The sequence below is a fragment of the Antechinus flavipes genome, chromosome 1 (genome assembly GCF_016432865.1).
Source record: "Antechinus flavipes isolate AdamAnt ecotype Samford, QLD, Australia chromosome 1, AdamAnt_v2, whole genome shotgun sequence".
Lineage (NCBI taxonomy): Eukaryota > Metazoa > Chordata > Mammalia > Dasyuromorphia > Dasyuridae > Antechinus > Antechinus flavipes.
In genome coordinates, this window is record NC_067398.1 from 425,282,303 (window position 1) to 425,299,167 (window position 16,865).

The 16,865-nt window shown below is 33.5% G+C and overlaps 1 protein-coding gene across 2 annotated transcripts in view; it reads left to right on the forward strand.

Moving 5' to 3' along the window:
• Positions 1–11,164, forward strand: part of CDH6 (cadherin 6) — a 164,887-nt gene extending 153,723 nt beyond the window's left edge. For both annotated transcript variants that reach the window (XM_051969888.1, XM_051969889.1), the window contains exon 12: positions 8,312–11,164. In XM_051969888.1, coding sequence (XP_051825848.1) covers positions 8,312–8,802 — 491 coding nt within the window. In that variant the 3' untranslated portion in view covers positions 8,803–11,164. The remainder of the gene's footprint in view (positions 1–8,311) is intronic.
• The last annotated feature ends 5,701 nt before the right edge of the window (positions 11,165–16,865 follow it).

Consider the following 16,865-nt stretch of genomic DNA (forward strand, 5'->3'; position numbering starts at 1 on the left):
TTCAATCCTTATTCTATCTCTGTAGCATTTGCCATTGTTCAACACTCTCTCTCCTCTTTGAGTTTTTTGTGACACTGTTCTCTTTTAACTGTCTTACTACATATCTGATCTTCTCTGTCTCCCTTGCTAGATTATAATATATAACATACTTCCTAACTTCAAGTATAACCCAATATCCAGTCTCAGGCCCTCATCTCTTTTCTCTCTATATTTTTTCTTAGTGATTTAATCAGCTGTTATGGGTTTAATTTTCATCTCATGCAGATGATTAACAGCTCTCTATAGCTAATTATAGTCTGTCTGCTAAACTTCAGGCTTGTAGCATTTGATTGGTATATCCATAAATCTGTTAAGTAATTTAAATAGCATTATGGTTTTTTTTTTTTATTTTGCTGGTACAGTCTATCCATGAGCACTGAATATATCTCTAATTTATTTCTTTAAGGAAAATTTTGTAATTATATTTATATAAGCTTGGTAAATGGACTCCCAGGTAATTTTTGAATTTTATAAATATTTTGAATATTTCCATTTCTATTATAATAATTATATAGGGTTTTATTATTTCTTATATATATGCATATATATAATATATATATATGTTCATTTTGATTAATATTACTTTACTGAACCTATTGCCTATTTTCTAACAAACTTCAAACTGAATATTCCATAGGCTTCTCAAACTCACCAAGTCCAAAATAGAAATCATTATTTTCTCCCCCCTCCCCAATCCTCTTCTGTATTTGCATATTTCCATTAAGGATAGTACTATCCTTCCAGTTACTTAGGTTCATAGGCTCCCTATTATTTTTCATTCTTCTCTCTCCCTCACCTCTCAAATCCAATTAGCTGTTAAATTTTATTTCTATGTCCAGAATATTTCCCATAATCAACCTCCTTTTTCCAGTTATATAACCACCAGTCTAGCTCAGTCAATCAGTCAATAAATATTCACTAAGTACTTAATATGTTCTAGGTATTATATCCTTATCATCTTGGTTGGGGTTTAATGCTATGGGCTTCTAATTGGTCTCCCTGTCTTTTCCCATTGCAATCAATTCTCCACATAGCTGCAAAAGTGTGTTTCTAAAACTTCAGATCTAATTATGTCACTTTTTTTTTCACTCCATAAACTCCAATGTCTCCCTACTATATAAACTCCACCTTTGACACTTAAACTCATTCATGATCTATCTTTCCTATTTTAAATTTCCCTTCCATGCACATTGTGATCTAAGGTTAAGTAAATAGACCTATAAAAAGTCCTGCTATAAATATTTGTGAATATGTTGGATTTTTCTTCTTAACAGTGATTTAGCAGTGGGGCAAAGGGTATAGATATTTTAGTAACTTTTTCAGTAAAATTCCAAATTACTTTGCAAATTGGAAAAATTCATACAATACTTCACTATGCCTGTTTTCCTATAACTCCCCCAAAATTGACCATTTCCATTTTTGTCAACTTTGCCAGATTTCTGGGTAAACAGTTGAAAATGGAATATTTTGATTTATGTCTCACTAATTAGTAATTTTAAGCAATCTATCTTTCATATGATTATTAACAGTATGTAATTCTGTTTTTGAGAACTGTTTATTTACATCTTTTAACTATTTCTCTGTGGTGGAATATCTTTTGGTTTTATATACATGGTTTCAGAGGCAATTGGGTGACATGGAGGATAAAGCAGTAAGCTTGGAATCAGGAAGACCTGAGTTCACATGCAACCTCAGAAGTTTGTGTAATCCTAGACAAGTCATTTAATCCTGTTTACCTTAATTTTAACATCTGTAAAATGAACTGGAGAAGGAAATGGCAAACCATTTCAGTATCTTTGTCAAGAAAACTCCAAATAGGGCACAAAAAGCTGGTTATGACTGAACAATAACAGACTTAATTTAGTTCCCTGTATATCTAAGATATGAGTTGCTTATCAAAGATTTGTGATGCAACACAGAATTTTGCTAAGTTATTTTCCCAACTAACTACTTCTCTTCCTATCCTAACTCTATTTTATTCATGCAAATGTTTGTTCAAATTTTATGTAATTGAAATAATCTTTTGTGATTGACTATATCCCTTTTTTTTTATCAAAACTTTACCCCCTAATTATAGCTACGAATGCTACCCAGAACTCTTCCTCTTCTCATTTGTTTGTGATATGACATTTGGTATTCATATCACATGTGAATTTTTAGCTTATTATGGTTTATTGTGTACGATATTGATCTGCAGTTTTTCCAACAAATCTTGTCATTCCCCAAGTAATTTATGTTTTCAGGTTTATCAAACACTCATTTCTTGAATTTAATTATTTCTTATCCCCAATCCTTTAATTTTGCTGGTGATTCTGAATTTAAGACTCCTAAAAGAGCCTGCAAACCTCTATTATAATTCTCTGTTTATTAGATTCTGGTCATTAAATAGGTTAAAAAAGAAAAAGGTCATGCTGGCAATTTAGATCATAAGAGCTAGTGTCTTTTCTTGACTTGTCACTTAAGGATTTCTTCATTTGGGTTCCAATTTCCATTCCCAGCTTTATTTCACAGTATTCTTCATATCCTTTCTGTTCAAACAGGTCTTCTAGTTGTTCCCTCATCTCATCCTGTACTCTCTCACCATCACGTACTTTATTTTGAGTTCTTTGTCTTTGTCTATCACATTTTACTCTGAATCATGCTTATTTGAGGCTATGCCTTATTCCTTCCTTCCCTAAAAAAAAATTAATCCCTAATTTTGAAAAATTATGTCATTTTTTTACTTTCATTCCTGGTTCTTAGAAAAGCATTTTAATCATAAAATACTTCATAGAATTTTAAACAATTATAAATGTATCAATAATTCATTAATAAGAAAGTATAATAGGTCTTAACAGTTGAAAAGATCATAAGAAAACACCTGGTTTAGTCTTTTTTTTTTTCAGGCAGATAAGGAATTGTTAACAAAGGCAACCAAGCCCATAAAAATATGCCCCAAAGCATACATCTAGCAAGTGAATAAAACTTAGGCCTCTAATTTCCTTAGTGTCCTTCAGATGATCTTAATGCTAATTATGTCAATGACTCTAATCAACTTTGTAGGGAAAAAATTCCCTTAGCCCAAGCAAACTAAACTCAGGGACAGTTTCCCCTCTTCATCTCCTTATTACCTTTTTATATTTCTCTTTTAAGCCCCTTGTCTGGTGTCCTTGGTGTCTTCCTTTTTCTCTGTTCTTTCAGGTTCTTTTTTCTTATACATCCATCTATTTCGGTGTCTTCCTTCTGCTATCTACCTTTTATAAACTATCTCAGATTTTTGCCTCCAGTACCTAAGACAATACTTGAGACATACTCAAGAAGAATGACATTGAAGTAGAAGAAATAGAGTTGTGTCCCTCAGAGAATGTGACTTACCTCATGAAAAATAGGAGGTGTTTTCCCAGAAAAAAGAAGTGAAAAAGAGAAATGAATTTTGGGTCAAGGAGCTGGGTTGAAATCTCAACTCAGACACTGAGCCGGAGGTCCTCAAACTTTTTAAATAGGGGGCCAGTTCATTGTCCCTCAGACTACTGGAGGGCCAGACTATAGTAAAAACAAAAACTTTGTTTTGTGGGCCTTTAAATAAAGAAACTTCATGGCCCTGGGTGAGAGGGACAAACGTCCTCAGCTGCTGCATCTGGCCCACAGGCCTTAGTTTGAAGACCCCTGCTACACAAGTCTAAATGAGTATAATAGTATTTGTGCTACCTACCAAGATTTAAAATGTCAAATTAATGTGTTGTTATTGTTAATATTAAATTTAAAATAGGATACTTTAAAAAAAGAATAACATATGATGGAGAAAATCCTGATATGGTGATAGTTAAGTATATGACATTTTAGATCTAGCCTTAGAGTTTGAGGATTCTCATTTGTCCAGAGACTGAAAATAACACTGCTACCAAAGCTGTTGCTGATTCTAACACCTATTGCTATAGCACTAGGGAATGGCTGAAAGTGGAGGATCCTTAACCGTTCATAGAATTTATAGCACTGAAGCACTTTCCTAGAATATTTTCCTCATTCAGTTTTGGGAGCCTGCATTTTAATTTTCAAAGTTTGTGCTGTTGCTTATAGACAATTACATAAATCCAAAGCTCTCTTCGCAAAGAAAAATATGGCTCATTTAAACTATGGATTTTTTGGTCCATTCTGTGAGTTCAAAGTAGGATAATTTCTGGGATAGAAACTATCTCCACTAATAACTTCTTTCTAATTTAGTCTTAGAGAGATATGTGGAGCAAACATCAAAGGTGATGTTTGAATCTATATCTTCCTGACTCTAAAGACTATATCCACTTTGCCATACAATCTTAGACATACCAATAGCACAAGCAAAATAAATCATTCCATTTCAATTATTGGATTTTCATGATAAGCTAAAAAAAATACAATTCTAATTTGTATTTGTGATCATTCAGACTTACCCTGGCCTAAGTCTTTATTTTGCAAAATCTAAGAATGTATTAAATCCATTTCAGAGCTAGAATTCCATGATTTTAATGAATAGTATAGACATCAAAGTATAAAGAAAAGAGCACTGCACATAAAAGACCATGGTTTGAATCCCAACCCTGGAATTGTCTACCATTGTGACATTATGTTACTTACCCAATGAGCTTCATTTTCTCATAAATAAAAGGGTGATGATAATAGTTACTCTCACCAGGTTGTTGGGAGAAATACAGGGATAGTGCATATGAATGCACAAGTAGCATAATAGCACTACTATTAATAACATTAATAGTGTAAACAAGCCTATGGGAGAAATATTTAAGAAACATTTTAAAATAAAATTTTTAAGCACCCTTAAGTACTTCAGAAGGATCATTATTTACAAATTATTGATGAGTTAACTAAAAATAACATTAAATTATTCATTAAAATAAATTCCTAAGGCACTCCAATAAACAAGCCTTCCTTACCTGAATTTGAATCACTGATTATTTAGGTTACTTTTGAGAGTACAGGAAAACAAGGGACTCTGATATTTCTTTGATGTCATGTCACACTTCTGTCCACAGCCAATCAACATATACCATTGATTCCAAGTTTGAACAGAGGACTATGAATGAACAGGTAGATATTTCTCTCCACTGTCAGACAAATAACATCGTCATGTACTTTTCATCTGGGGAAAAAATTATAAGATTGAATTAAGTTATCTCAGAGATACCTGATGACTCTAAACTAGTTCTAAAGGATCTAGGTTGAAAGTTTTCCTCTGATACTATTTGTGTGATCTTGGGCAAGTCCCTTCATTTCTCTGGGCCAATTTCCTCATCTATAAAGGAGGGGATTGAACACAGAAGTTAAGTGATTTGCCCAAAATAACAAATATAGTAAATGTCAGAGGAAGGATTTGAACCCAGACTAAAGGACCTCTGATGTCTCTTTCACAATTCAGTCTATGATCTTGTGACTCTATCCTAACACAAACACACACACACACACACACACACACACACACACGTCAGGGAATGATAGGAAATGATAATGGATTTGTCAGAAGGAATGTCTATTTCAGTTTATTGCTAATCTATAAATTTACTCATAAATATACTTCTCCACCAGTTCCAATCACAACCTTTCTAGAAATTTCCTAATTTCCTCATACAGTTACATTAAAAACAGGCTTTTTTAAACTTAATTCAGCTGTCAATCAAATAGTATGATCTTAGGATTTCACACCCAGAACTGGAAGGAGTCTCAGAGGCCCTTCTAGTCTAACAACATCATTTTGTTGATGAGAAAATTGAGACCCAGAGAGGTTGAGATCAGTCCAAAGTTACACAGATAGTATCTGAAGTAGGATTTGAACCCAGGGCCTCTAATTTTGGAGTAATTGCTAAGTAGTTATTCACTGGATGGCTATAGAGTCTTACTCTTAAGGATTCATTAAAAGGTTTCAAATAAACCCAATAATATTTAGAAGGAATATCTTATTTAAAATCCTGCAATCCTTGGAATGTTGCTAGGTTTGCCCTGTTAGTTCAGGTTTGAGTTCAGGAACAAAATGAGACATTTGTAGATCATTTAACAGTTAACAAAAGGAAATTTACTCAGTCATAACATAGAAATGATACTCCATGATGATGCTCCTTCAATAGCTTGAATAGATGTTGCCTGGCCTCTCATGTATATATGAAAATGATTCTGGTCAGCAGGATGTGGCAATTTTTAGAGATATCAATAAAGTCTGAAAGACTCTAACTTTAGGCTACCAGGAAACTAAGTCAAGGAAGGTGCATCTTGAATTTTCCCCCAGGCGAAACAAGTGTAGGAGATAACTGTCATCTATAATGGAAAAACTAGCCTAACCAATATTTTAGAGATAGGGAAAAATACAAGTGAGTATAGAATTTATTAACTATTTTGTCTCAAAGCAAGATTCAGTTTAGACTGTTGATTCAGATGGGTCTCATTTAGCTTTAAAGATCTTGTGGAGGAGAGATTCAATATTCACCCCCACTGCTGCAAAATCAACTAGAGTTGAAAGCAATATGTGATGCCATTGTAAGTCAATAATAGGGAGGGAACAATTCTATGTCTAGGTTAGCCACAGGAAGTATAGAACTGAATTAGAGGAGAGGAAAAGAGAAAGAAGTTGTAGAACTGAGGAAAAAAGAGATTTGAAAGTCAATCAAGAAAATATGTGAGTGTTTTTCAAGTTCACTCTATCCTAACCAGATCTTTTTTGCTGCCATCTACAGACCCAAATTATTCTCCCTCTTTCTCAATATAGCCAATATTTGGCTCAAATACTTTGAAATCCTACTTCCTAAGTAACTTTAACTTCTACGACTTCTGACTCTAGATTATCCCAAACATGCTCAAGAGAAGTTATACATTAGAACCAATCCCCCAACCTTCCCAATACAAACATAACACTAAATCGAATTTATCTGAGATCTAAAATGTTTAGTTATAGATCTGAATATATATATTATTTGCTCATTATAATGCAGTTTTTCTTTAACTATGTATATCATTTTGTTGTCCTTCAGTCATTTTTCAGTTGTGTCCCCATCTTCATGAATTCATTTGGTGTTTTATTTTGTTTTGGGTTTTTTGGCAGAAATACTGGAGTGATTTGCCATTTCATTTCCTAGGTCATTTTACTAATAAGAAAACTTGAGACTTGTCTGGGGTCACACAGCTACTAAGTGTCTGAGGCAAGATTTGCACTCAGGAAGAACAGTCTTCCTGACTCCAAGTTGGGTGCTCTCTATCCACTGTGGTACCTAACTACCTTATGTCTATCATTAGATCCTATTATGATGAAAACACATTCCAACCCCTACATTTTAAGTATGAAGAAACTGAAGTCTTGAGAGGTTAAATGATTAGCCACAAAGGTAGTAACCGATAGATAGGATTCAAACCTAGGATTTTCGGTGTGTTTCTAAGTGTATCTGTTGCAGAGTATATGTAGAAACTACTCATTTGCAGATGGATGGACTTATAAATAATCAGTTTGAATTGAACTGTTCAAATACATTGAATTCTCATTGACACAATTTTTTTAAAAAAGTGAAGCCTCCTGTAAAGCATGAAACACAGAATTCAATAAACAACAGTGACTTTGAGCAGCAAAAGACGCCCCCATTTAGGCTTGTTAGCTCAAATCCAAGATAGCTTTAAACGTTCATGACTCTTAGTCATCATTCCAGAAATGTTAACAACTATGATTACTTTTGAAATCCTGAATCTTTAGATATTACCTGCAATTGGACAGGTTTCCATGCACAGCAGTCAAGCATAGCGATACACAAACACATTCACTAGCCTTCTTTGGACTTTAGACTAATTTTATACTATTCACAGGGGAATAGGGGGAGGTTAGAAATTCTACTGCCAAAGTTATTTTGGATATAGAGTTCTTCACATTCCAAAAGGTGCTAGCCTTGTCCTCATAACCAGGTTCATAGCATTTTAGGTGTTCAGCATAATTTGCACTCTTATTAGAGCCCTTTTGCTATTTTATTTTTTACCTTGAGACTGGTTTGCCATTTCAAAAAGGCAAAAAAAAAAAAGGAATGACTGACAAAATGATGACTGTGTTCTATCTTCCACTTAGATTGTATTCTTGCTTCTTTCAAATTCTTATTCCTTTTTGGTTCCTAATTTGAGCACAAAGAGGTAGGGAACATTCTCAAAACATGAAAGTTGAGTTTGCAGTTTTCCAGACAACTTTTAAAAGTTGGCTGTTTGAGCAAAATATTTCTTCCCTGACGTTAATTGGGTAGCAAATTAACTTTTCCTTCCCCTTCTGTTTTATTTCTGTTCCTAGTGACAGTGGTACTTTTTGCAGCTCTAAGACGGCAGAGGAAGAAGGAACCTTTGATCATTTCCAAAGAGGACATCAGAGATAACATTGTCAGTTACAATGATGAAGGTGGTGGAGAGGAAGATACTCAAGCCTTTGATATTGGCACACTAAGAAATCCTGAAGCCATAGAAGACAATAAATTACGCAGAGATATTGTGCCAGAGGCACTTTTTCTTCCTCGACGGACTCCAACAGTACGGGATAACACTGATGTCAGAGATTTCATTAACCAAAGGTTAAAGGAAAATGATACAGATCCTACTGCCCCGCCATATGACTCCTTAGCTACCTATGCATATGAAGGCAATGGTTCCGTGGCAGAATCCCTGAGCTCTTTGGAGTCTGTCACTACAGATGGAGATCAAGACTATGATTACCTTAGTGACTGGGGGCCGCGGTTTAAGAAGCTGGCAGACATGTATGGTGGCACAGACAGTGACAAAGACTCTTAATATGTTGCCTTTTTTTCATTTTCCAATACAGCATTGAGATATGTGAAGTGGCTATTTCTTTATATTTATCCACAGCTCTGTGAAAGGGTCCTCTATTCTACCAATTCCAAATGTTAATGACTGCTGTCTGTGTGGATCAAATGTTAGAGACTTTTTCTAGTAAACTTTTATGAGTTTCCAAGAGACAAAGTTTTATTTTTTAGTGCATCCAGTTTAACAACCCAGTTTTTCAGGCACAGTGGTAGTAGAGAGGACAAGTACTAATATTTTTACTTGTTCTCTCAATGTATATTTGAGGATATTATTGTTTCCACTCACCTGTTCTTTTGACTAGCTTTCATTGATTCAACTCAGATGACTGTCCTAACTGTACATTACACAATACTGATGTGATAAAGAATTGCAATTTAACCTAAATACAGTATTATAGTAAAAGTAATGGGGGAAGAATAATTATGAATATTAGTATTGACTGACAAAGAGATGAAAAGTCATGTATACTATAATTTTACAGGTAATTCAGAAATACCAATTAGCCATTATCTCCTGTTCTTTGAGTATTTTTTTTTTTCAGTATTAACTACTCTTCCAAAAGCATGAAGTTGGTTAGAAATCAAGGGTACAAATTCTATAGATCAATCTATCTTTGGGTACACTGTTCTTTGGATATAATATGGTAGGCCAGCCCAACTAAGAATATACAATTTCAATATAAATTTATCATAGTTTTATGATAAACTTCAAGTCAAAAAGCATTAAGTGATTATCATTCACCAATTTAATTAGTCAAAATCACAAAGTGGAAGTTTAAAATTTTAATTCTCTCTCTACTAATTCAGAACCATATATAGGCATGCTGAAGTTTTATCCTTGCATTATATTATGCTTCAATATTTTAAGGATTTGAGCTTTCATCTCTATGGATATTTCCCCACCAATGCAGGTCACACAACTCCTTCAAACCTCAGTAGTCCCTCTTGTTGAGTTACTGAAGCCAAAAACATTTATCACCTGGTAACCAACCTTTTGGTGATGAGCCTTTATAAACTGAGATAGGCTAATTAATGAAAGGCAGTGCTTTACCAGCCCCATCCTGGAAGCTTTTCCAATTTGACCTTTGCTCACATAACTCTTGAAAACTGAAGAGGACTTCCTCTATGAGGTAACATAATAAGAATGTGAGAGGCATCATATGGGGGAGGAAAATCAAAAATTTGACAAGCAATCAGGAGTGTAAACAAAGGAAATATTTAACTTTATTAAATTGAAGACCAGCAAACTAATTGAAATTATCAATTGAGATTATATAAACTGTTTATATTATTTAGATTCTAAACTATAAATGAGCTAATCACAAATAATGCTATTTGTTAAAGCTCATAAAAATTGTCAGAGATAGTTCAATTCTTTTTCTCCTGTTCTTGTCAGCAATTTCACTGCATGTTTGTGAAAGTAATAAAATATTTGCTATATTTTTTAAATCTGGCATTTTAGGCTTTTCACCAAATTGAACTAAATTTTTCTTGATTGGTGTGAATTTAGTGACATATGAATAACTCAAATCATGCTATTGGTGGTGAGGTGAGACCTAAAATTTGCAACTGAGTTTTGTTAATTTACTTGTATTTCTATATATTTACTTAAATAGATTTGATAAATAGATATAGCCATAGATGGATAAAATTGGACTTAGTAGTATTTAATGATAAAATTGGAAGTCTATCATTAAAATGCTTACAGAAGACAAATGAAAATCTTGGATATCTTGAGTGAGGGAAACAAGGTTGTTCAAGGTATTAATTAAAATAATAGTCAACTTTTTAAAAAATGCATTTCTTTTACATTTATTTTATCTTTGTTCCCATGGCAATTCTGTCATTCCTGCCTTGAAAATTAATACTAAAAGCATTGTTCCACATCATGACAAAGAAGTAATGTAAAAATAGTTGAAAGCATCATTCCTATTATTGCACTTTTACTATCCATGTAGTGGTTTATTTGAAAGAGCTAATTTATGAAAAAGTTTTAAAAAAATTTTTTTTAGTAAATTTCATGTCATGATACCATCATCATGATCTTGTATTTAAAAAACCCTATCATGTGCAATGATAAGGAATGTCCAAGGTACTGTAACTTTAGCAATCTTTGTTTATAAACTTAAATCTTTAAAATATAATTTGTTTATATATAAACAAAAACTTATAGATATGCTTAATACACTGGTTTGTCTTAGGGATTTATTTTCTGTTAACATTAATTTACTATAGATATTCTGATTGTGAATTGAGTATTAGGATATTGCCATTTTTTATTCTCTCACAAAAATAAAGATATTTAAGTTAATAAAGAGATATACCATTTAGTAGATAGAAGAGTCAAAATTAATAATGATTAAAAATTAGGGAAAAGTAGTATTTTTATTACATAATCAAATACAGAAAAACATTTTTCAAGACCCTCAAACTTATAGAATCATAGATTTAGATCCAGAAGAGAACTTAGAAGTCATCTGATTCAATACCCTCATTTTATAGATGAGAAATTTGAGGTCCAGAGACATTAAATGATTTAGCTAAAGTCATACAAGCAGTAAGTGGCAGAACTGGGATTTACCCTTCTTATAATTAGATTAATGGAGCTGAAAAGGATCTTGGGAATCATTTTGTCCAATGGAGAATTTTATAAATGTAGAAAGTGGATGAGAGGGTAAGGGATTTGCCCAAAGTCAATTAGTAAGTGACAAAACTGCATTCCTCCACACAGGTTAATCTCTCGACCCTTCCCAATGCACTTCACTGCCTTCTTGTTATTTCTTGAATGATACTCATTTTATAAACACTCTACACCAACCAAGTGGCATTTCACAAGTGAATATTTCTCATTTATTGGATTTTCATTCTAAGCTATTCATAAAAAAGCTAGATTTCACTATAATTAACCTATGTATGTTATAACCACAGGATATTGCTGAAACATTTAACAGCAAAGTTAATTTAAAATAATTAGGCATTTATAGAAATATAACAGCACCTTAATCACAGTATTTAGTATAAAATTAAAAGGGCCATAGTTTTTTCTGTTTCAGGTCATACAACAAAGCTTGGAAGAAAAACATTTAGCCAAATGGAAGCCTGCCACACAGACGGGTCTTCCTCTTGAGCGCCTGACACTAATTTGCTCATTTCCAGATAGAAGACCTATTCTTTAGATATGGTCAGCTTGCAGTGATCTTGTATACTCCTAAGAAGAGTATGTTGTTCTTTAGAATTAAATTCAAGGTTTGATTGACAAGTCTTTTATTGCAGCCCCTAAAATGCTACATTTTATCCAGAATTGGCTAATCATGTTTTTTGTTTAAATATCTAAATGAATATTTAGCTTGTTACCACAAAAACTGATCAAATGAATCCCCAAGGAATTAGATCATGTAAGACAGGATCGGTATGATGTTCTCTGAGGTACTTATTAACTCATCCATCAAATATGAATGCTATTTTTCCATGAACAATTAACAAGAGGCAAATTTTTATTCCTCTATTCCACTACCCCCACTTCTCTCCCACTATGATCTCAATTAAAACACCATTCAGTGTGCAATTAAAAAAGCAAGTGCTAGAAACCTAGTTGAAAGTGCCAGCTAGCTATTAAAAAATAGGATTTCAGCTGAGTTTTTCATTGCACCTCATCTGGTATCGGATGGTGGTGTGGAGGAAGAGGAAAAAGCAGGGAATAGAAGAAAAGTTTTAACAGTGTTACACCCTTTTGCTTTTCACTTGAGATACAAAAAGTTGTCAAATGTGAACATTATATATTATTCTTAGTTTTTAAGGGGCTTAGGGGTCATTTCAAGGACATTAATAGGGTTCAAGCACATTTATATTCAAGAAAAAATCATCACTAATACAAAGTAAAGATGGGGGAGAGGGGGAGGAATTAAAGAATTTTGCTATAACTTTAGAGCCAGTTGCCAAATCAACAACAAAATAATCACGAAAATACAAAATCAATAAACAAAACCTAAGAGATGTGAAATATAGCAATGAATGGTAGGAAAGAAATCTGCCTCGCTGAGAATTATAGGGGAAAGAATCATGAATCAATATATTAACATGAGAATATTTGTCATCTTTCTCTGGGTGGCCATAGAAAGGGAAAATCTCAAAGAGGTTCCCAGATCCAAAGTGACTTCATTTTTTTAGGTGCTAGGCAAGAACTAAATAGCCAATTCCAGACACACACACATACAGAGAACTTCATACACATATACAGAGAAAGAAAGAGAGAGATTATTTCTCCCAAATATTCTGGCTTTGTTAAGCCAAAACAACTTTTAGAAAATTTTTCTTTTGTGATTCTTGTAAAATGCTATGAAATACAAAACCAGAGGAGGTTTCAAACATAGTAATTTGCTCAGTGGCAAATCATATCTTGATGCTTCCCTTGGCTTGAGTGTGTGTGTGTGTGTGTGTGTGTGTGTGTGTGTGTATGTGTGTGTGTGTAAATAATATGGTTGATTTAAGTCAAGTAATACTGACTTCTGTGTATTTAAGGTTCACAAATAACAGGAGTGACTAAAACTAGGAGAACACTTATAGGGTGGCTCTGTGGTTGTTGCTGCAGGCAATTTGCAAATTAAAATGGGACATGTTTATATCCCAGCTTTTTCTTTCCCCCAGAGACAGAAACTGAAAAGACCTACAGAACCGCTGCCCTGGGCCTTCATTTTATGAGAAGCAGGGGGTCCTAAATTCTGTGTAAAATTCCAACATACTAAGACTGCTCCTCTCCCCAAGCTGGGAAGTGTTTCCTGGGAAAGTTGTCAGCTTCATGTAATCTCATTTTATGTAGTTCTGTTTAAATGAAATCTTATCTAAAATTGTGACCTAGTGGCAGGTGGTCCAAAATCTCAGCAACCCATTGTGTTTAAATTAATACTCCAATCTGGGTGTCTTTATCAAATAATGAAGCCAGGAAGATTAACAGATGTTATTTGAATCTGGTATATGAACTATTTCTTAGCATATAAGAAGGAGCTGTCCTTTCAGAGGCATGGAGTGATGGACCCATATACTCAGGAGTTCAGTGAGTGTTAAAGCTACAACATCTTTAATCTCCCTTTGGCTTATTTATAGGATAATTTTCTAAAGGGATGATTCTCTCCTAAAAACATGGGAACAAGATTGTATTTAACATGGGAGGGAACACTCTTAGAAAGGCAATACATGGACTCTCACACTTCTTAAAAGTTAATAAAGAAATATCTCATTTTTAAAGCTACTAGTTTATGATAGTCTCTGCACCGCCGATTTAATTTAAGCATTGCTGAGACAATCTTTAATCTGCTCACCATTTTGTAATACCTTATTTACGATGCATTTTCATGTTTTAATTTGGGGAAAACGCTAGCCTGACAGTGCCAGGAGATGAAAGCACCAAAAGGAGGTCAAATGGAAACAAATGCTATTACCAGCTGTATTTCAGACAGGACTGTGGCACTTAGCAGAAGAGCCATTGGGTTATTAGATTAATTTCAAAAGAGCTTTTACAAGTTGCTTAACTACACTTCTTTTTTTTTTAAACTCATGGGCTACAAACTCAAATTTCCCCTCAAATGGGGTTAATTTGATAAATGAGGCATGGGTCCAGCATTGTGGAGAGAGCATTTCACTCTAATGGGATCTTGGTCTTTCCTATGAGACTGCACTATTTATGTAAATATGTCTGGAGACACTTTCTATAGCTTTTAGTTTTCTATGATCTATTAGTTTAGTGTTGATTAAAGAGACAAATGTATAGACTTATTAGACATTCAGGTGAATACAGCAAGATGGTCAATGTAAAAGTGCTTTGCTCTGAGGGGGCGGAAAGTGGAACTCTTCAAAAATACAAGATTTCTTGTGCTTATTTTTAATGTTTTGGAAGTTAAACTGCAAAAAGAAAAGGCCTTATAATAAATGTTCCATGCAATTTAACTGGTTCCAAGATAAGCCAATCTGGCTGCAGAGCCCTACTGTGATTTGTGATTTTAAACCCTTAAAATAAATGTTTGAGGGTATTGATCTTTTTTAATTAAAAAATACTCCCAAGTAGAAATTGAAATTGATGCCACCCTTGAAGATTTACTAGCTGGAGTGTTCTGATCATGCAGTTACTCTCAGTGTCATTCCCTTGTTCAGCAGAGAGAGAGACTGATGGAACAATTACTACTTGGCACTAAGAATCATTTACAGTTAAGATTTTCATATTTTAATAGTATACATTTGGAAGGTTTTCTGTATGAAAATAGTGCTAGAATGATTACTTTTCATCTCAGTGTGGCTGACCCTTTCATTATGGTCAGATGGGCAATATGTACTCCCTCCTGCCCCTATGTCTTGTTCACCGAAATGGCTTTTTCGTTTTGTTAGACTTATAGATTTGAAAAGAATGCAATTTAAAACGTGATTTCTCACAAAGAGTAAATTTGCCTTTTTGCAAATCAATTTTTGTAACAAGTTATTTATATGATATTACTTAATAAATTGTTTTTTTTCTAACTTGTTTTTTTTTCTCCAATTCTCTCAAACCATAGTTTAATGTTTACAAAGCTAAAATTATTTTTCTAAAGAATGAGTCAAATTGACCTTTCTGGATCTGCTGCTTTGAGCTTTCAGATACATTGTCAGAGCTTTAACTGAGACTCAGAACATGTAGACATTTAGGGCCAAAGCTTGATAATGGTTCTCAATATTTTGTGGTTCAAGACACCATTGTTATGCAGACTTATTTGCGGCTTAGACTTGGGAAATAGTGCTATTATTTATTGAATTACTGCATTAAGAGGGGAAAAAAAGTTTCTCCATGAATTCTAATTGCTGATGTGTATTTATTTTTAAAAAGACAGTTTTATACCACCACCTCCTCCCAATTTTCCTTTATTTTTACTACTCACATCCCCACATCCATACCCATTGAATTAATTACATATGAAGACCATGATCTCCGTTTAAAACCAGAACAAAAACAAAAGCATAAGATTTTTTTTAAACCACTTACAGGTCTACAACTTTATGATTCTGGTTCAACTCACTATAATGTGTCTGTCATATACAAAGTGATTTACCACTATGCATGTTTTTTACGTCACATTGCCACAGATGTCACTGCAGATTTTTCTTTTTCTTTCTTCAAGAGTAGCTAGGTTTTTCAAACTTGACATAAATAATTCCATATGGATGGACATGCTGCCACAAAGTAAAGCATTTGGACAATCAGGTGACAATTCTATGTCTGACTCTTTTTTTGGTGAAAATTTCCAGGAACATGATTGTTATACCGCACATTTGATTCCAGCCCTAATAGTCTAAAACTAGTTAAGTCCAACTCATTGCTAGCACACACATTCCTACCAGGATAATTGTCTAAGAGAGATAGCATTGTATAATGGATAGAAACCTGACCTTGAATACTAAAAAACCTTCCTCAAGCTAAATTGGCTATGTGATTTAATGTTACTTAATATCTTAGTATTCCAAACAACTCTCTAAAACTATCAGTTTCAGAAATATCCTTTGGAAAAGAGTTTCCTTATTCCAGAAGTCCCTGTTTCAGTGGAATAATGGGTCCAGTCCATCTATGAATGTCTAAAGAGTAAAATTTCCATGAAAAAGATTTGGCCCTTCCACCTCCCCAACCCCCAATTCAACCTTATTAAGTGGAAAAAAATGCTCTGACCTTTGGGGATATTTCTAAAATGCAGTTATTTAAACTGAAAAATTCATGCTACCCATTAATGAATCAGTCAGTAAGTAAGCATTTATTAAGTGCCTACTATGTAATAAGCTAATTTCTTTATAGAACAAATAATTTCAGTTTTCAAAACCATTATATTTGGGTGTTAAGTATTTTTGATCCAAGACAATATGTCATAAATCCACTATCTTGCAGCTAATTTACAGAATGGTTCTTTAAAAGTTAACATTTCATTAATACCTACAGATTGACTATTTTAGAAATTTCATACTATGTACTAATTTTATTCAAAATATAATGGTAATGTAAAGAGAATTAGTTTTTAAGTCAAA